Below are 22246 nucleotides of genomic sequence, written 5' to 3' on the forward strand. Positions count from 1 at the left end.
CAAGTCCAAAGGCTATGTTTTCTTTTCCCCTCCCACACTCTAATCGGGAGGAAAGACCGTGGGCTTGGGAGTCTAACTAACCTGGATTCAAATTCACCTCAGTTACTTTCTAGCTATGCGGCGCTTGACCAGGTACATAACTGCTCTGTGCCTCATTATACCCATATAATGGGGAATTAGGTGGGGAAACAAATAAAGACCTTGCAGTGAGCCACAAACACAATGCCTGGTACAGAGCAGTAGGAAATGCGAGTAGAAAAATAGTCAATAATTAATGTTTAGTCAGTGCTTAATATGAGCCTGGCACTGATCTAAGTATTTTACCTGCTGCATCTCGAGACAATCTTTAATCCTCACAGCGACCTGACGAGGTAGGTGTTACAAGTATCCTCACGGTACAAACAAGGAATCCAAAGCTCAGGGCCAGCCCACCTCTGGTGTCCTGCTCCAGGACCGTCTGCTTTCTTCACTTCTGCTTAAAAGCCCTCCTCGGGTACAGGTGGAAGCAGCAAATGTGATAATGAGAGTACACGCCCTCTCTCCAGCTTGATCCTTAATTCCGAGAAAGTAGGACCGTGTCTTAATCATCTTTGTAGGCCTCACAGTGTAACACGATAGTGTGCCTACAGTAGGAGCTACATCGACGTTCGGTGTCTGTTAGGAGTCCAAACCTCCATGCATCAGGAAAGAAGTAAAGGAACACTTATCGTGCGCCCTCCATCAGCCACAGGAGGTCAAGGATGTTCACGGATCACTTTTGCCTTCAAGAACCCACCTGACTTTCACCCACGAGGGAACTGAGTCCCAGAGAAGTTAACTACACAAGGCACACAGTGGTGAGAGGATTTCAATCCGGATCTGTCTTAAACCCGGGAGATGTGGGAGAACACAGTGGTTGGAGTCACACTTTAACAAGTGTGTAAGTGACGTGTGTGCCTGTGGAGTTGTGCCTTCCTGAGCTCTTCTAAAATGCTGGAGTGGGACAGGCTGTTCACAGTGATCCACTCTCCCTGCCCCTCATTTTCTCTGAAATATAAGTTACTTTGGTTAAAGGGTATAATTAATGTATACGAATAAGACTCTACTAGGAACAATAGTGGCAGAGAGATACAACTTTGAACATATATGGTAATGAGATATATTTTTGTTTATTATGGGAAAAAAAGAGTCGTAGAATATTTCACTTATATAAGTATCTCAGAAATTGTTTGCTGTGCGAGAAATTTCTAAAGGTTTCTCAATGCCCTCTTGGTCTATGATCTGTTTCTATACATCAGCACCCTGGTGGTGCTTTGCCTGGTGATAACAGTAGAATGTTACCAGTCATGATTTCAGCTATGATTTTAAATGTTACCTGGGCTGCAACCTTACTTCTTTAATTTGAATCTAGCATCTTCTAGGTCAGTGGTTTTCAACTGGGGATGTACATCAGACTTTCCTATGGAGTTTTATTAAAACACAGATGTTTAGGACTTACTCCAGACTTACTAAATCTCTTCAGTCAACATTCTTGGTATCTCCTTGTATATTATGTAAATTATGTATTGGGGTTTTTATATATCTCAAGATTTTTTCCTCTAAAAAAATTATGCTCATCATTTTTATGAATCAGATATAATGTTCACTGCCTTCTCTGAAATTAGCCTTAGTGTGTTTTTAGACATTGTCTAATTTTTTTTTTTTGGATTGGCTTTATTTTGTTTTACATACCTCAGGAATAATCAGACTTCCTTGTTAGCTGCATTTTTCTTGTCATGAATTCTCATCATATCATTCACTTTTGAAAATTATCATTAATAAGTTAATCCATACCTCTTTAGGTCTCTGTCCCTTACAGATAGTTTTTGTTCTACTCTGATGCTCCCTAAAGGCTGTGCAGTCAGCTATAGGCCAAAGGTTTTACCTTCAGCAAACAAGAACTGTCTCAGAAAAGCACAGGACCAGGTACATACTCGTGGGTACGGACTCCTGATGACATCACTCAGATATCTTTAAGAACATACCAGTGGACTGAGTCAGGATTTCCAAAACTCTTCAGCAAAGAAGCTGACTGGTTTATGTGGTTGCGAACCCAAGATTCAGCAGAACAAGAATTAATCACTTAGGACTGAAAGAACTGATAAGGAATGACTGTCACGTTTGGAATATTACTGATGTTGTTATAGTGTTCAATCTTCTGAATATATAAGAAAGCCCTTTCTCTTTCTTCTTAAGCTGTCTGTAACCCATAACAATTTAGGAGACCCTGTTTTTGTAAACTGAAACATTTGTAAATACCTTATTCTCCCTGCCTGACCCCTCGGAATTCAGAAACTTTTTTTGAGTCTTCTTGCTTTTTATAAAATATGGTTATTTGCAAAAGTTCAATAGGAATTTTTTTTTTTTTTTTTACCAGAACATATTAGAAAACTTGGTTTTACTACCAAGGCCTTGCCTGGAATGTCGTACTTGACAATGATGCTCATTTAATCAGATATTGCTGCCACTTTAAAGGAATTAAGGTTGACAGCCAATACAAAACCCGCCTAAGAAAACTGGCTTACTGTGTTCCCTTACACACAAATCAGGAAGGTCACTCCCTGGCAGGCCCAGGAAACTTAGGATATTTTGGGGACCTCAAGAAGAGAGGAATTTGCCTAAATTTATAGGTACAGCAGGTAAAACCTAGTGGAGACAGTTTCTTGGCTTGGCTTCCTAATCTCAGAACAGTAAATAATAGAAGGATTTTAAAAGTCCAATCCAAGATCCCTTATGAAAACTTCCACCAAAGTGAACTTAACAAGGCCTATACAGTAAATTATGTATATAGATTATCAGATCAAATCTAATGAGACCAACCCTATTTTGTGATCAAGAATAATCTTTCTTTGAGACTATTTTTGATCCCAGCAGGGCAGACTGTAGGGAAAAAAATGTGTGTTTCTCTGGAGAACTGTGCATTGCCCAGAGGACACCCCTCCAAGTTATCTGATTCTTGTCTTTCACTGAGCTTGAATTCCATAAAGTGGTAAGTAACTGGTAAGTCATATAAAATATGTCCATGAACTGACAAGAGTTTCAATAGTCTTCCCTCCCAATCAGTTTTGCCTCAATATGCCTAACTTACAAATGGGGACGTTCTTTGTATTCTCTCTTTTCAAAACTGTGGTAAAATATATGTAACATAAAATTTAACGTTTAACCATTTTAAAGTATGCAGTTCAGTGGCATCAAGTACCGTCGTATTGGTGTGCCGCCATCATTACCATCCACCTCCAGAACCTTTTCATCTTCTCAAGCTGCACCTCTGTACCCATTAAACAATAACCCCCCATTCTCCCCTCCCTGGGTTTTTCTTTTGTGTCAATTATAACATCTTCTGGCACCCTCATTATGAGTGAAATAAAATCTTTTTAACACATGTTCATTTTTATATCCTTATGAGAGTCATGATCTTATCTTTTTTTCTGAAAAATGTCTTTTAAGAGTCCTAAACTCAAAAAGGACCAAATAAATAATCTAAATGAGTGAGGAAGGCTGGGAGTGTGAGGACTGTCCCCAGTGAGTGAGGAAGGCTGGGAGTGTGAGACTGTCCCCAACTGACCATCCTGATTTGCCCAGGACTGAGGGGGCTCGGGATGCAGGATTTTCTGTTTTAAAACGGGAACAAGCTGGCCATATTAAGAGCTTGCACCCCATCTAAAAGGGGCTCCTACCCCTAATGATATAATTGGGGAATTTAAGCCTGAGACTGTTACATCAGAGAAGCGAGGAATCTGGCTATCTACATTGTTTTATAATTTGTAAACGACGGCAACTAACACAATATTAAACAAAACCAAAACTCCGTGCAGACCAAGCAAACTGCTCCAGTGTGGCCTCTGATGAAGAATGGGCTGAAAGCCCTCCACCACCGCCACCGCCCCCCCACCCCCCGCCCCGATCCGCGGCCTCCTCAGGACTCCTTGGTCAGGAGGAAAACTCCTGTGGAAGCCGCTGGCCCGCCGCTGGGGTGACTACCCTGACGAGGTGCAGCTGCTGCTCTGATCTGAGACGCATGCCCTCCCGGGAGGGTGTCTCTCAGGGCCCAGAACCCCTCAAGGCAAGCTCCCAGGACCACTGGGTTCTGGCCTTCGTGTTATCCAAGGGCCAAAAGAGACCAAAAGGACCACTCGACAACTCCAATGGCCACTTTTTCAGCAACTCCGCCACGCCCTGACCTCGGTTCCCTAGCCTGCAAGCCCGGCTCCCCCGGGTGCTCAGCGATAAAGGAGGCGCTCTGAAGGTCTCCCCGGGGGCGGGTGGGGGTGTGTGCGTGTCTGAAGGTGCGGACGCAAACTGGCATCGGCGGAGACTCTCCTGGGCAGCCTCCCAGGGAGGGGTCCTGCGGAGGCGGAGCGAGCTAGGGCGTGCGTGCCACCCACCTCCCCGCCGACCGGCCAGATCCTGTCAGAACCCGCCGCCGCACCGCCCCCCGCCCCCCGCCTCCCGCCACCAGCTCGCTGGGACTCCCGGCCGCCCGAGTTGGATCCGCCAAACCCGAGGGAGAGGGAGGCCGTCCTGGCCCGGCGCCCCCTACCCCGCAGGCCCTCTCACCAGCTGTCCCTGGAGAAGGCGCGGAGGAACCAGACGCCCGGCGCCAAGGAAGACCGCATCTTGCCCGGCGATACCCGAAGCGAAGCCGAAGCAGAGGAGGATGCAGAGCTGGGCACGCGCCCCGAGCTGGCAGTCCCCAGAGTTTAAATGCCCCGCCGGCCGGCCCGCCCCGACGCCGCAAACCGTGGCCTTCAGCCCCCGCCCCCTTGCGCCTGACCGCCCTCGGGCCCGGCCGAGCGCAAAGTGCACGCCCACTGCCCATCCTCCGGCCGGCCTCGAGCACGTACTTTTCTCGTTCTCTGCCTCCGGGCTAGGGACCCGTGGCCCTCCGAGCCTCTGGGGCCTCTCCTTTGGCCTGCGCTTGTCGGCTCACTTCCCTCCGGGGAACCGAAAGCTGCGATCCTAGATTCAGTCAGCTCTGCGTGACCTTCCGTCTGCCCTCGGCTGCTCCTGCAGTGCCTTCCTATCCTGATTAGCTGTGGCGCAGACACAGATCGGGAAACTGAGGCAGGCTGGAGGGCCAGCGTCCCACAGGACGCTGATTTGAGTGCCAGCGCCCCCTGGGAGCGTAGGTGTCCCAACAGGGACTTTCCCACTCAGATGCCAGATCACGCAGTGAGCCAGACAAGACCCTACCGCACCTCGTCCACGGAGAGACTGATACCCCCCGCCCCGCCTCTACTCCCCACGGTGATTGTGCAGCGGCCACTCCTGCTCTCCCTTCTGAAGGCCCGCAGCCATGCAACAGTGAAGGGCCCCTCTGAGGCAGAGTTCCGTGCTGTTAAAAGTGCTCTGCAGACCTCTAGCCTGAAGATTTCCAGGGTATGTTTCCACCTATAAAAAGCAGTGATTGTGAGATCTTTTGTCTACGAGCCCAAGGGTGAACTAACTATAGAGGGAAGCATTGGCCTGGAGAATAAAATGGCTAATAGAACGTGAACTAGTAACTTGTCTGGGCAAATAGATTTCAGCCCTAAGCCCACCCTGCCCCTCACTCCTAGGAGTGCCCAGACCCAAAGTGCAAGGTCAGAGAAGGGCAGTAACGGCTACACCAAACAGGTTCAGACCCAGGAGAGTGGGCTTGGCCGCTACCAGCCCCGGAATCAGGCAAAAAGAGGTAAACAGAGTTGTAAAACCCTCCGGTAATGCCAGGCAGTCAGGGGCAGGGGTCTCGTGGCAGAAATGAAGACAGCAACAAACAGAAGAGGGCAGGAGGTAGACGACTACAAAGGAAAGGGGACAGGGGATAGAAGGAAGAAGCTGTGCTGGGTTGTTTAAGGTATGGAGCTGAAACACTGAGGAAGAGCACAGCTACCAGCTGCTAACTCAGCCCTTAATTATACCACACAGGGTGCCCAGATGTACATTCATTTCGTTCTTACAGGTCAGGGAGGTGGGCATTATCCATCTGAGAAGACTGACTACCCATGCTGGTTTGCCTGGGACAATTCCAGCAGACACCCGCTGTCCCAGAACGTATGATGGACAGCTCTGGGGTCAGTAACACCCAAAAGACATTAGGCCTGAAAGAAGGCAGATTAAGGGTGGAAAATAAAATGGGATAATGAGCTGACATCACCAGGAAGAGAGCTGCCTGTGTCCAAAGGACTAGAGGGAAGGAGAAAGTTGAATACAGAGGAGCCAGGGAAGCGGCTGAGGTCACTTGAAGCTACATGGGAGGAGTACGTGGATATCAGCAAGGGCTCCAGGGGTGCTATCCAGACTTCAGTAGTGGGGAATGTCTATCTTTCCATTCCAGACAGAGAGAAGCCAACGCATAAGACGCATTAGCGCTCATTTTACATGCCCCTCTGGAGAAGATGTGTTTGTGCCCCTCAGGGGACCATGCTTGTCTGTGGCTGGAACCCTCAGAGAGGCATAAAGAATACGCCCTCGTGGTGGTATGGCTCTTATTCATGCTGTGCCAGTGAGTGGCTGGGAGCAGGGCCAGTCCTGAGACAGTCTTTGCCTTGTCCTAGTGGCTTCCTGTGAATTCAGGGGCCAGGATGGCAGCAGGGACAGTCCTACCAATGTTCCTCACTTGCTCCTGTGTGTGACCTGACAGTATCCTCGCTTCCTGCTGCTTGGGGGAGTGACAAAGAAGGATACTTCTTTCACTCAGCTACACAAGCTCTCTGCCCTCGACTCACCTTCCTGTTATCTGGCCCCCTTCACACGCTACCTCCTCGTACCTGGCAGGGTGTGGACAGTAGTATCTGAAGGCAATAAGGAGGGAAGGGATGAGCGACTGAACCACACACTAAAGAAAGAGAGCCTTAGTTCTTATTGTGGGTAGCCCTATAATTGGTCAAAAATGCTTACTATGCCTTAGTATCAGACACCTGAAAACAGGAGCCGGCAGATAATGACCTTTTTACCCATCAAATACCAGTTCCTATTGCTAGCAAGTTTCATTGACCATCCATGGGACTTTTTTGGGTAGTCAGTTATCCGTTTAGGTCCTTCTAGATATAGCAACGAGTGTCCTCCCTGGTTTTTTCAAAGGGACCCAGGGACCTGAATTCTTGAGAAAGTCTGTGAGAACAAGTGCCACGAGGACAAGCCATTAGGCAGCAGAACCCTCGCGTTTCCCTGCACACACACGATCATCATTCTTTGAACACATCTCCGTTCTCCCACTTCTGTCTCACTGAACAGAGAATAGCACGATTTTTTCTGTGATAGAGTCAAAACCCAGACCCTTGATTAGTGGGGTAGGAGTTGAGATATTAGGAGAAATTGGGATTACTCAACCTTTTAAAGGTTCAATTTCATATTAGGCCTGTTGATTGAGACGCCAAGTGTAGTGAAAAGAACATGGGTTTTGAGGCAGAGCCAGCTCTGGCTCTCCTACTTCTCCGAACCTCAGTTCTCTCATCTGTAAAATGTGGATAATAACATTTATCTTGCAAGGTGGCTGTAAGAATTTAAAATTATGCATATAAAAAGTGTCTGGCCATATTAAATAGGTTTGATAAGTGGAGCAATTATTATATTGCATGAGCAAACATACAGCTTGAGGATTAGATATTGACTACAACTGATGGAAACAGATGGCCGTTAAAAATGAGAACAAAATATAGGCGCCAAAGGATCAGAGTCCTTAAAAAGTATCAATGGGTGTAACAGAATAGATTTGACCTGCAAAGTCTTTAATATCCTGTGTGTGTGTGTGTGTGTGTGTGTGAATGTATATGTATGTGGGTATCTGTGTGTGTGTATATAACTTCACTCACTGAGTTATTGTAAACATTATGATAATACATGTGGAATAATTTGGGCTTGACAAGGATGGATGTATGGGTTAAGTAAAGTGTCATAAAAATGAAGGAAGCTATTATTATCTCAAATATATCAGATGCTGAACTCTTGCTAAGAAGAATTGCTTTTAAACTTCTTCCAGCCAACACAATCAAAAGATAAATAAGCAAGGTGCCCATGTATCCAAAAAGATTTTGTTTCTCAATAAAAGACAATTTTTCGGAAGGGCTTGGCAAAGAAAGCCCCAGCATTGATACGACTGGTCAAAAGGAGGGGCTTCAGTCTATTCAAGACTGGACTGATGGCTCATAATGGCCTGAAGAATGGGCTTTGGGGACCACTATCAGCCAAACAAGGGGACAGTCCTGCTCTCAAATAGTCAACCGGGGTGGCAGCAGGTATATATACGGACAACCTGAAAGGAGGCAGTCCTTGGGAAGGGAGGAGCAGATTGGGCAAGTGGTTAAACTATTATGGTCTCCCAAAGTTGCTTTGTTCAGGGGGAAAAATAAAAAGGAATATAAGGTAACGATAAAAGGCAGACTCAGGTAGTCTGTTCACACAAGCTGAGGACAAGTTTTGGTTGCTCTAGTATCTGAAAGTAACAATTCATTAATATATTCATTTAATCAACACTTTTGGAGTGCCAACTATGTGCCAGGCAGGATGAGAGAGGCACAGCCCCTAATCTCAAAGGAGTCACAGTTGAATGGGACAGGCATGTATAGGGATGTAATTCCACCTCAAAGAGCCCTAGAGGAACAGGTTGACTCAAACAAGAAACAGGTTAAAGAGGTATGTTCATCCTCCTAAGGAGGCCCTGAGAAAGGATCAGATGACCCTGGAAGAGGCTTGAGATGCTCCACAGTAGGTAATATGAGAAGCAGATGTAAAGCACAGCTGGGCGCGTGCCAAGTAGAGAAGAAGAGAAAGGTAGGACCAACAGAGCGCATGGACACAGGCATGTGCAAAACAGCAGAGCATGAAAAAGCGTGGTCTATTTAAGAGATGGTGCATAAAAAATTCTGTGTAGCTGGAGAGCACACATGCACAGTGAGGAGTTGCTGAAGATATGACCGTTTTTACTTGTGGTGAAATAGCGAAGAGCCTTCAAAGTCAATGTTAAGGGGTTGGGATTTTGTCCTTTGGACAGTTGGGAGTTATGAAAAGGAGGTTTTCAAGAAGGGTTGAGACACAATCAGATTTATGTTCTTAGAGGAGAAATGGCCATTTAAAAGCCCTTGCCGACCTCTGATTCTGGATCAAGATGGAATAGACTCACTTCTCCCTATTCTTCTTGCTAAGTGCTAAAACCCTGGGCATTATATGTACAGCAACATAAGAAAATTCTGAAAAAGTGGAGAGAAGAAGGAAGATTAGCTAGGAAACTCAAGATCTGAGGAAAGACACAGTAGTGGTTTGTCTGGGTTGCTTTTTATCTCATTTATCCTGGGCTGGGCTCTGGAGAAGCCAGCACCCAGTCCAGAAACATCAACAGCACAGACAAAAAAGGAAAGGAAAAAACACCAAGAAAAGCTAGCCAGCTAAGTAAAGGATCAAGAAAGGGGCAGCCCCTCCACCCAAACACTACAGAGAGCACAGCAGCCCGCCCCACTTCTATCAGCAGAGGCGAAGTGGAGGCCTCAACTTCCGTTTGCACCTGGCTGGAATGAGGCGTCCTCCCAGCCCCGCCATCAGGGCATCAGGGCAGTGTCAGGGAACTCCGAGTTCTGGGAAGCCAGGTCTTTCGCCACCTTCCAGTGGTGATGAGCACGCCCCCACCCCACCCCCATGGTGTCAGCAGAGATCATATGGGGAGCAGTAAGGAGGGCCCCTCCCCCTCTCATGCAGGGTGGTGTCAGTGGAGGCACAGTAGGGACCCCGATCTCCCACTCTCCAAGCTGTAGCGAGATGCCCTTCTCCACCACCCCACGGGTATCAGCTGAGGCCAAGTAGGAAACCTGAATTTCTACCACCCACCTGGAAGGGAGGATTAAAAACATGATCCAACATGCTGTCACTTTCTTAAAAAACTAAACATACATTCACCATACAGCCCACTAGTTGCCTTCCATAAATGAAAATTTCTGTCCATACAAACCTGTATACAAATGTCTGTAGTGGCCTCATCTATAATAGCAAAAACCTAGAAACAACGAAAATGTCCCTCAACAGGTGAATAGTTATGGTACACCCAATACTACTCAGCAAATAAAAGAATTATTACTACACACAATTTGGATGGATCTCAATGGCATTGTGCTGAGTGAAAAAAAATCTGTCTCAAAAGGCCACGTACTATATGATTCCATTTCCTTGAAATGACAAAATTGTAGAGATGGCAAGGAACTTAATGGTGGCCAGGGGTTAGGGATGTGGGGACAGGGAGGGGTGTGAGTGTCACTTTCGAGGAGTAACATGAGGGAGGTCTTTGCGGTGATGGAATAGTTTTGTATCTTGATCATGGTGGTGTTTATATGAATCAACACGTGTGGAAATGGCACACATAGAACCAATGCCAACTGTCTGCTTTTGATATTGTGCTATAGCTATAGGAGAAACTGGGTAAAGTTTCCTCCCTGAATTATTTTTGCAACTTCCTGTATATATATCATGGTTTTTAAAAAAGTTTTGTAAAAAGTGGGAAAAAAAGGAGCTCCTTGTCAACTTTTTAGTTCTTCCTAGTAGTTCTCAGTTTGCTAATTCTAGAAACAGGGGATGGTACAATTTTACCTTTTAATGTAAATCTTTCCTTTTCAGAATATGCTGTGGAGTGGCAAGGTCAGCTGTCCATGCTAATTCAAGTTAACATCTAACTTGCCTTCATGAGTACAGGTTTCAGCATTATTCCCTTGATTCCAAATTATTCCAACTCTGCTTTTATCTAACACCTTCTTCTGTACCACTTTATGGCTAGGAGATAATACTCCTCCCCATTCCAAAGACAAGAAAATTTAAGCTTATAGAAGAAAACAGGCATGTTCTGAATCACATAATGGTGGTAGTGGAAAGATAAGATACCAGCTCTCCCCAGGGCCACTCCATAAGATCAGATTCCTTCTCAGCCCCTGGGGTGACTGTGGACATGCCTCCCTGCCTTTCACTGCTGCTCTCTTATATCTACAGTTGGGAGCACAGTGTTACTGCACCATTGTAAAGCAAGAGGAATGAAACAGGGAGAACAGGTTGGACAAAGGAAAATTGGAAAGTGGATTTAGAAATGAGAAGCATGTGACTTCAAAGAACTGTGATGCTTTTCACAGACAAGAATGGGAAGATCTTTTATAGGGAGAAGTTTACTAGTCAGATTAAAGAAGTTCTAGATAAACAAACTAGTGCCGCACTATATAAACTGGAGATGTTCTTGCTACCCTTCGGTGTCCATGGCAGCAAAGGCAGGCCCCAGATCTGGAAAAACTCTCTTATATCTCCTTTGGCCCAACAATACCTTCACCCTATAATTTCTCCACAAAACTCTTTTGCACTGGTCTCAGATCCCTGGCTCTTAGTGTGCTGTTGGCATTCCTTGTAAAATATGTGAAGGACAGGCAGGCTGCAAGATGCAGGAACTGAGCTCGAGACTGAAATTCCTGGGAGTGAGACCTAAACCTAGTCCTAACCCTATCTTAGATCCAAGTCTTCCCTTCTTCTGAATTCAAGATCATCTAAATGTTCACCGTATGCTTCTAGTAATTTCTATTGACTGAGCCCTATTTCTAAACCTTTCCCCCCCACCCCTACTCATGAATTTGTACAGGTTCTTTCCAGTTTATAATACAGAGGTTCAGCCAGAGAAAGGGGCATATGCCCAGGCATCTCTAGGGGGAAAAAAAAGCAAAACAGAAAATTCATCAGTTTCTTTCAAACTCCTTGTGTGACTTTGTCAAGTCCTTCAAGTCTTATAAAGTCCTCGTCTATTTATTGCACGGTAGGAGGTTTAAGACATACACACACAAGCCTCAAAATTAACAAATACAATCAGGTTGAAAACAGATGAACTATGAATAAACATTCGGTCTGGTTAATTAACAAATACTTAAAAAATCAAATCTGAAATTCCTTATAAAAGCTTCCAGTAAAGCAAACTTAAGACGACCTGGCTCCTAAATTAACACTCTTGCTGCACCTATATGAATAGTTAGACCCAATCTAATGAGACCAGCCTTAGGTTGTCATCAAGAATAGCCTTTCTTGGAGACTATTTCGGATCAAAACAAAGGAAGCTGTAGAAAACATTTTATGCTTCGGTGGAAAATTACACATTGGCTAGAGGACTCCCCTCCAGGTTATCTGATTTTAGCCAATAGTTGATCTAATTTACAATTCTGCAAATTTTAAATAACTATAGAAGAAAATCAGTTTTGTCTCCATTTGAACTTTCGCAACGTTCCTTTATTCATATAAATATGAGTATTTTTTTTCTTTTGCCTTTTCTTGGAACCAGTTATAACAGCTGCTTATTTTCCTTAGGGGTTTAAGTCCAACACATGCTCACTTTAATATCAACATGTTCATTTTAATATCTGTATGAAAGTCATGAGTTTACTTTTTTCTGAAAATTGTCTTTTAATGTATATAAACAATTATCATGTAAGGCAGAAAAACTATGTACTGCATACAAGTAGGATACTATGGCTGGGCAGGAGGAAGAATTGCTTCTGATTGAGAGAAATCAGATAGGTTTTCATAGAGCGGGTGGCAGTAATCCTTTGCCTTAAGGGTGAGTAAAATTTTAAGACAGAACTGGAAGGACAATTTCAGGCAAACAAAAGGCCTATTAATTCTAAGGGGCTCTCCTGACCCAAATGTTATTAGCCTGCACCCAGCACCCTACAGTCCCAAGAAGAGGCCAGACTCAGTCCTGTGAGATTCACACAGGAGCAATACCCAGTTTGGAACCAGTCCCAGGGAATCTCCCTGTATATCTGACCTGGCAAGGTTTACAGTCCCAACGCTAGCTGATGAAGGACTCCTGGCAAGCACAGAAGCACGAGGTATGATGAAACTGGGATAACTGGCTCATCAATTCAAAGCAGGGTGTCTTGAAATGAGCATCACAGCCTATTTCCTCTATGTCAGATAGAACTATACCACAGCCTAGACGAATTCCCTACCCTGTGCCACCTGGCAGGCCAGGTGTAGGGTTGTATGGATCTAATTGCATCTTACTCCTGGAGTCAAATTAAGTTTCATTAATGGCTATTAATCCAAACATTTCCATTTTGCCAGTGGTGAAGAGGAAGAGGTAGGTATGGAGTTCAGAAAATGTAATACAAAGAAAATACATATTTAGTAGAGCATTAACTAAGTCTCCAGCTATCACTGTTTATCTGTGCCTGATGACATTCCTTCATGAATGGATTTTCCAGCGTAAGCCACTGTATGTAAGTCTATACTTACTGTAGACTGACTTACTACAGACACTGCAGTATAAGCCACTTACACTATGTTAGTCTCCTAGACTAATAACAAACACCTCCACAGTTTTCAGAAACCCATGCCTAGCTAAACTTCCGATTGTGTTGGCTCAAGCTCCAATCCCGTTCTACTTCAAACTCTCTTTTTCCTTAATCTTCCATTGTTAATTTCAGTCTCAGCCTGTTTCTTTTTTTTTTTTTTGCGGTACGCGGGCCTCTCACTGTTGTGGCCCCTCCCGTTGCGGAGCACAGGCTCCGGACGCGCAGGCTCAGCGACCATGGCTCACAGGCCCAGCCGCTCCGCGGCACATGGGATCTTCCCGGACCGCGGCACGAATCCGTGTGCCCTGCATCGGCAGGCAGACTCTCAACCACTGCGCCACCAGGGAAGCCCCCAGCCTGTGTCTTGCCTTATGTCTATGTGGTTCCCCCTTCCACTCCCAACTCTGTTTCCGGGTTTTTGTTTTTTGTTGTTTGTTTTTGTTGTTTGCTTTTTACAGAGCAGGGGTCACAGGGAGAAAGGCCCTTATCTACTATCCCTGAGCCAAGTCACTTGTAAGGGAAGAACAAGGAGTTACCTTATGTGGAAAAAGGCTCTTGAGGCTGAACCCTAAAAGACCGAGCTGTATGACAGTCAGTCAGGTTTCATGCGTAGGATATAAAGTCCCAGTAGTGACAGGAAAAGATGTGTTGCTCAGCTCTGTAGCAATTGCTTTGAACTCCTTAGAGAAAACACAGAGTCCCCCTGGGAAAACAGGGTAAGACATGTTCCTCCTGTAGCTGAACCTGTCAGGTGAGGGTACCTACAGTTTTAAGCCAGGAAGGACTTGAAGATAGGCATCATTTCACCCTCTGGATGAGCAATAAAGGAGGCGTGCTAGTCTACAATTTAAACAACACACCCATCCATTTGGCAACTAGGCAAAGTCTCTTTCCTTGATTTTCCACCTTAAAAAAAAAAAATCTGGCTTTAGTGGTAAGAAGGCTCAGAGTAGGATGGAACAATGAATAAAATCAAATACCCAAATGCAAATCAAATGTAAATGTCATCATGACCTAGGGACTTAGAAAACCTTTTCTCTTAGGCATTAATACGAAAGGTCAAATGAAATGTCTGAACTATCTCATCGAATTCTCACAACTCTATGAAGTAGGTACTATTATTATTCCCATTTTGCAGTTGATGAAACTGAGGCACAAACTAACACAGCATTGTAAAGCAATTATACTCCAGTAAAGATGTTAAAAAAAAAAAAGAAAAAGAAACTGAGACACAGAGAACTCAAGTAACTTGCTTAAGCTCACACAGCTGATATGTGGTACAATCAGAATTTAACCTGTGACTGTGCCCTTAACCACTGCACAAACTATCCCACAGCAGTAGGGCCTTTGAAGACAGAGCAAGAAAGAGCTTTGACAGCAAAAAACAATGTTTCAATCTCTAGAAGATCCTATTCAGAGGGAAGATAGAAATCTAAATGACTTTTCCCATCCCTAACTTAAACCACATAAATATTCACCCCAAGATTTCAAAGCTCCTTTTACTAAATCACCATTTTGGTTTTTTGTAATTTCTACCCTGTTTTCTATGGTCTTTCATCCCTGAACTTCTCAAATTTTATATGCCTGGGAATTCACCAGATAATAAAACCAGGAGACTAGGTGCCCAGTCTTTCTTATAGAAAGACCACAGAATGCTGCAGCCTCTAGGTTCTAATCACCACCTGATAATAACTATCATGTCAGAAGTCTCACAGCTAAGGGATATTACTTTCCTTCCTAAACCTCCTATTATTGGGAAAGGGGGAAGGGAAGGAGAAAGGAAGGGAAGGACATTTATAATGCTAACAAGTTTATTTCAGGCCCAAGGTGTTTTTTTTTTTTAAAGTAAATTGCTTTAAAAAAAAAAATTCAAACATACACAAAAGCAGAGTGAATAGCATAATGAAACCCCAATATACCTGTCACTTAGATTCACTATTATCAAACTTTCGCTACACTTACTTCATCCACCTCTCTTGGCTCATTTTGTTGAATTATTTTAAAGTAAATCTCAAACATAATTTTATTTCATCCCTGTGTACTTCAGTATCCATCTCTGTATGGATATTTTCTTATATAACTATAATGCCATTGTTATACCTAACACAATGAACAGCTCAGACTCTGTTCAAAATTGCTTCAAACACACAGTTTTCAGGCTGTTTTTTTAATTTTTCATATCAGGATCCAAACAAGGTCCATACATTATATTTGAGGTTTGTAATCTCTTTAAATCTGTCTAAATCTAGAGCCACCTCCCCATTTTTAAAATTCAAGTCATTAACTTGTTGAAGGAAGTTTTGTTTTCCTACAGAATGACCTATCCTCTGGATTTCTGCTTTCTCATGGTATAATTTGTTTCCCTCTCTCTCCCTATTTCCTATAAATGGAATCCTCATGGCTTTTCTATTTACGTATTGTTTTCATCTAAACTAGAAAACACAGAAAATGATTTGAGAGGCTATTTTCTCAATTCTCCCAAGGATGGTACATAGCTAGTGCCGTTCTAAGTGTGTAACTGAATTGAACTTGGGTCTTACTTGCCCGCTGTGCAGCAGAGCCAAGTTACTAACACTGGGTTGTGATGAAGGAAATTACAGCGTTTTTTTGTAAGGTGCAAAGCAAGGAGTATGGCGTGGCTCGTGCTCAAAAGACCTGAATTCCCTGATGGCTTTCAGGGAAGGGTTTTCAAGGCAACATCGGGGTGGAGGTTGCAGGGTGCGTGATCAGCTCATGGGCTTTCTTCTGATTGGTGTGTAAGGTAAAAGGGTGATGTTTCAGGAATCTTTATCATCAACCTTCTGGTTCCAGCCAGTCTGGGGTCTACGCGCTCGTGTTCAGCATTTAGTCCCCATGGGTGGGAGGGCAGTCTTAGCTCCTGCAGAACAACTCAAAAACATGTGTCAGGTTGTAACGTGTATCCACGAGGAGGAACTCGGACTCTGTTTTGTTGCTGAACTATTGTTTCTTGACTGCTTTTCCTTTGTTCCTGCCTTCCCTCACTTCCCTAATTAGCAACTTCTTGAGTCTGCTCATTGGAACTCAGCGAAGCCTTAGGAGACTAAAGCCTTTTTCTGCAAACAAGAAATGGGGGACACAGAGGGACTTTTGTACCCGGCAGGACCCCACGGGGTGCTGCTCACTTTCAATCCCCTCTTTGCTTTGATACTCCTCAATTGTGAGGGGACCAGGGGCAGGACCAGAAAGGAAGTCAAGTTTTAGATAAAGAGGTTAATCACAAACTCGGCAGGGGAACTCGGTTTTAGGGGGACTTGGTTTCAAGTGAACCGGAGAGAAGTTAATTTATTATACACAGTGGATTCCGTATAATGATTTCCGTAGGTGTTTTGAGGCAGGGGGAAGAACCTAAGACAAGAATTGAGTAAAACGTTTACCAAGGGTGATCTCATCTTGGGGCCTGGAAGGGATGATGACTCGTGCAGTAAGTACAACACCAAACTGTCTTAATCAAAAGGAATTGATTTGACTTCTCTTTGGCACACCCCTCTAACAGTGGTCAGTAATACTGAGAGCAAGACCAGACATGGACCATTCATTTCTACCTTAAGAGACCTTTAAAAACCAAAGTCAGCACATTCAAAGTCTTTCGCTCAGTGGAAGGGGCCTAGCATGCCAGGAGAACATTTGCTTTTATCTTTCTCTATAATATATCCAATCTGCCAAGTCTTCTTTTCGGAGAAGCATGGAAAAATGCCCAAGATGGGATACAAAGCAAACTATGCTCACTACACTTAAAGTGAAACTAAAGGAATAGTTTGCTTCCAAAACCAGAATCTAAGTAAGCAAACACAGAAAAGTAATACCTGCTACCTATCATACCTTAAATTGTTGGAAGATGTGAAAGCAGCAGTTTCTAGCCTCTGCACCCAGTGGGTAGTCAATAAAGTTATTGACAATCTCATTCCTGCCCATCATAAAAGGGCTAAAAAATAAGGGTAAGTAATATTGGACAGTTACCAGTAACACACTGGAACAATGCCAGGGAGAAGCCACAGAGTTCATTAAAGCAATTAGAGCAAGCCGTTTTAGGTAGAACTGCCTAGGAAAATACATCACGTGCTGGCTTTGTGATTGTTACTGCACAAAAACTAGTATATGAATATTCTCTGCCACTACCGTAATCCGGGAATTGCCTCTATCACGTGTATATTCTGTCTTTCGGCATGAATTCTATAAGTTGATAAAGTTGCCTCTGGGGAATAGAACAGCTGAGCTCTTCTGGGTTCGTGGCCCTCTTGCTGGACACACGCCCATACTTTCCTATATCCTCCTGCCCTGCTCTCCTATTCCGTTGTGACCTACTGAACTCGCATCTACTCTGACAAGATCAGGGTTGGAATCAGAGTTGAAGAGGATGAACTTGTCTGACACTACCGCAACATCTACAAGTAAAATGTACCACGAGTCCACAACTCAGCATGAAGAGCGAATGAAATGGAAAACTGGTGAGGTCAAAGGTGTAAAACATAATTAATACATTCATAGAACGTTAGAGCCACAGGGAAGATTGAAGGTCCCTTAGTATAACTCTCTTACTTTACAGAAAGAGAAAACTGTAGCCCAGAGAAATTATTTGTCTCAAATCACAGTCACAGTTAAAGAATGAAAAACAAAGTAAAGTGATGTCTAAGGACCTTCGAAGATCAAAAACATCAGGTAAAACTACTAATCATGTAGAAGCATTTGGAATTTTAAAAATTCAAATCTGCCTATCTATTTAACAAGTATTTTCTGAGAGCTTGTTACATGCCAGATAGAGCACTGAACAAAAACAGACAAAAATCCCTGTGCTCATGGAGTATACAATCTAGTGGGGAAAGAAAATAAACATTAAGTAAAATATATAGTATGCCATACAGCTGTAAGTATCATGAAGAAAAATAATGCAGGGGAAGGGGAGACAGAGCACCTAAGCATGGGGGTGGGTAGGAGGGTCATATTTTAAAACAGCGTGGTCAGGGAAGGTCCTCTTAATTCTGATACACTTGAATGAAGGCTTGACAGAGGTAATAAAGTGAGCCAAACATTATCTGAGGGACAAGTGTCTCCAGGCAGAGAGCTAATGAAAAAGAAGAGTCCCTGGAACATCCATCGAAATACAAGGTCAACGAGGTCCAGCAGAACAAGCAAGGAGGAAAGTAGTGGGAGATAAAGTCTCAGAAGTAACTGGGACCAGATTTTACAGGGCCTTGTATGACACTGTAAGGACTCCGGCTTTTTCTGAATGAAATGAATAGCCAAAGGAGACTTTGCGCAGAGGAGTGACATGATCTCACTTTTTTGAAAGGACTGCTAAGTGGTCCTAAGTGCTAAGAACTTAGGTGGTGCTAAGAACAGTCTATAGTGGGCAAACAGAGAAACAGAACCAACCAGGAGGCTACTGCAATAACTCGGGTGAAACATGATGATGACTTAGAACAGGGTTGTAGTAGGGCAGACATGGAAAAAATAGCTGTATTTTAAATATATCTTCAAGGTAGAGCCAACAACGATTGGATGTGGGCTGTATAAGAAAGACAAGAGTGAAGGTTGCCTCCATGCTTTTTTGGCCAGAACAACTAGAAGGATGGTGTTGTCATTTGCTGAGAATGGAGAAGACTGCAGGAAGAAACAGATGTTTTTATAGTTTGGGATGTGTGTATGCGTGTGTGAGAGAGAGAATGTGTGTGTGTGCAGAGGGTGGAAATCAGAAGGTTTGGTTTTAGATGTGTTAAATTTGGCTGCTGTATTGAGAAAGTACACAGGTGCAAGAAGAGATTACTTAGGAACTCTTAAAATAATCTATGAGAGAGATGATGGTGGTTTGGACCAGGCATCTCGCAGTAGAAGTAATGTGAACTGAAAATATATTTTGCAGGTAGAGTTGCCATGATTTGCTGATGAAGTGATGAAAGATGAAAGAGAGAGAAAGAGGAAAGTCAATGATTTCTTCAAGGTTCTTGGCCTCAGTAACTAGACAAATGGAATTACTATTAACTGATATGGGGGAGACTATAGGAAGAGCAAACTGAGGGAAACCAATGATGTGGAAATGTCAAGTAGGCAGTTAGGGTTAAAAGTTTGCATTTTCAGGGAGAGGTCTGCACCAGATACATAAATGTGGGAGTTATCAGTATATAGGTAATATTTCGAGCCACAAGACTAAAACAGATCACCAAAAGAGCAAGTGTAGATACAAAAGAAGTCCAGGGACTGAGCCCTGGGACACTCTCAAAAGCTTTGGGGTTGTGGGAGCCATGTGTAAGGTACCTCAAAAAAACAGAGTGATCAACTGTGTTTAATTCTGATGACAGGTCCAGATAAAGTCTGAGAATGACCATTGGATTTAGCAACGTGGATGTCACTGATGACTTTGAAAAGGGCACTTTCATTGGAGAGGTAAAGGCAAATAGTCTTACCAGAATGTATTCAAGAGTGAATGTGATAAGAACAGGAACAGGAAGTATAGACACGCAAGGAGTTTTATAAAGAGAAGCAGAGAAGGTTGGTGGTACATGAAGGAGAATGTGGGGTAAAGAAAGGCAGCAGGTGGCTTTCTTTTTCTTTCTCTCTCTCTCCTTTCTTTTTTTCTTGGTTAGTTTTCAAGATGGGAGAAATCACAGCAAGTTTATATACTGATAGGAACACTCTAGTAGTCAAGGAAAAATTATGATGCAGAAGAGAAGGGGAAGAAATGCAGAGGCAATGTCCTTTAGTAGGTAGAAGGGAACTGGATCCAGCCAGTAGTCAGAGTAGGCCTAAGACAGGAGAGCAAACAGCTCATCCATATTAACAGGAATTAACACATAAAGGTAGGTAGGTAGATATGACAGTGGGAGCTCAGGGAAGTTCCCTTTGACTGCTTGTTTTTTCAGTGATACAGAAAGCATCGTCACCAACGGCGAGTAAGTGTGAGGGAAAACCTACAGGAACTTTGAAGAGAGTAAAAAAAAGAAACAGTTGTCTAGGAAAGTGTTCATTCTTTTTTTTTTTTTTTTTTTTTTTTGCGGTACGCGGGTCTCTCACTGTTGTGGCCTCTCCCATTGCGGAGCACAGGCTCCGGACGTGCAGGCTCAGCGGCCATGGCTCACAGGCCCAGCCGCTCCGCGGCATGTGGGATCTTCCTGGACCGGGGCACGAACCCGTGTCCCCTGCGTCGGCAGGCGGACTCTCAACCACTGCGCCACCAGGGAAGCCCGGAAAGTGTTCATTCTTAATCAATCATTTTTCACTTGAAATGTCTGTCACCTACCTTATTTGAAATAGTGGGCCCAATTTTAATCCTGTCCCTCACCGCCCCGCCCTGAAATCAAAATCTATCTCATTTAGGCTCAATCTTATCTTCAGGCCTCTTCTTCCTTATTAGTCCCTGCTAATTTAGAAAACTTGTAGAATTTGTCCTCCCAACCATGACTTCAGAAACGTGTAAATTCAGGCAAAGTCTTAGAGTCCAGGCTCCTTTCCAAAGCACATTCATCCAATTCAAACAGGATTCATTGCCCTATCATCACTAAGGGTCATGAGACTCAGGCTTCCTCCTTGGTAGCTGCTAGTTATCCCAGCATTCTCTAACCCCACAAAAATAAACCTTTAGATACTGTCTACACATAACCAAACTACAATACAAAAGCATACTCATTCTCAGGTGAGATTTATATTCATAGACTTAACCTAGAGGAAGAAGACTTGAAATTTCCCTGGTCCTGTGTAAGACCTAATCCCATCACCATTCTACCATTAACTTGATGTCAGACAAGTCGATTCACCTATATCAGGTAACCAAACTAAAAAAAGTAGAACAAAACAAGCAGAAAAAAACAAACAAACAAACAATCAAAACACATTAGACGAGACCAAAGAAACAAATAAAAACCAATACAACTTATCCTAGGAGTGAAAAACTTTAACATCTGAAAATCAATTAATATAATACATCTTATTAATAGAAAAAATGACAAAAATACATGATAATCTGAATAGATGCAAAAAAAGCATTTGACAAAACCCAACAACTTTTCATGATAAAAACACTCAACAAACTAGTAATAGAAGGGAACTTCCTTAAACTAATAAAGCCTATCCAAGAAAAATGCACAGCTAACATCCCACATAATAGTGAAAGACTAAATGCTTTCCCCCTAAGATTAGGAACAGGACACAGATGTCATCATTCCTATTCAACATTGTACTGGATGTTCTATCCAGGGCAATTAGGCAAGAAAAAGAAATCAAGGGCATCTAGATTGGAAAAGAAGTAAAACCGTCTCTATTTCCAAATGAGAAAATTTTATAGATGAAAAATCCTAAGGAATGCCCTAAAAAACTATTAGGCATAAAAAATTAATTCAGGAAGGTTACAAGATACAAGATTGATACACAAAAATCAATTGTATTTCTACACACTTGTGATGAGCAATCTGAAAATAAAATTAAGGAGATAATCCATTTAAAATAGCATCAAAAAGAATAAAATACTTTGGAATAAATGTAACAAAAAAGTACACATTTTATGCTCTGAAAATTACAAAACATTGTTGAAAGAAATTAAAGACTTAAATGAGTGGAAAGACATCCCATGTTCATGGATCAGATGGCAATAGCTCCCAAATTGACCTATAGATTCAACACAATCCTTATCAAAATCTCAGCTAGCTTTTTTGCAGGAAGGTGATCTTAAAATTTGTATAAAAAATGCAAGGGACTCAGTATAGCAAAACAATCTTGAAAAAGAAGAACAAAGTTGGAGAACTCATGCCTCTCGATTTCATAACTTACTACAAAGCCACAATAATCAAGACAGAATGTATTGGTTTAAGGATAAACATATAGATTAATGGAATAGAACTGAGAGTTCAGAAATAAACCCTAACATTAATGGTCCAACGATTTTTTTTTTTTTTTTTTTTTGGCTGCATCGGGTCTTAGTTGCGGCACACAGGATCTTTGTTGCG

At 43.2% G+C, this 22246-nt stretch overlaps 1 protein-coding gene across 8 annotated transcripts in view; it reads right to left on the bottom strand.

Moving 5' to 3' along the window:
* Positions 1-21614, bottom strand: part of SLC37A2 (solute carrier family 37 member 2) — a 42120-nt gene extending 20506 nt beyond the window's left edge. For 4 of the 8 annotated variants that reach the window (XR_003791356.1, XM_029207159.1, XM_029207160.1 and 1 more), the window contains exon 1: positions 4576-4853. Coding sequence is in view for 4 of the 8 variants with exons in the window: in XM_029207159.1 (XP_029062992.1) it covers positions 4576-4837 (262 nt within the window). In the remaining 4 variants the exon portion in view is untranslated. The other 4 variants (XM_029207166.1, XM_029207163.1, XM_029207162.1 and 1 more) reach the window with 4 other exon arrangements.
* Positions 21615-22246: the final 632 nt, after the last annotated feature.

The sequence above is a fragment of the Monodon monoceros genome, unplaced genomic scaffold (assembly GCF_005190385.1).
Source record: "Monodon monoceros isolate NGI ecotype Baffin Bay Population unplaced genomic scaffold, NGI_Narwhal_1 Super_Scaffold_7, whole genome shotgun sequence".
Classification (NCBI taxonomy): domain Eukaryota; kingdom Metazoa; phylum Chordata; class Mammalia; order Artiodactyla; family Monodontidae; genus Monodon; species Monodon monoceros.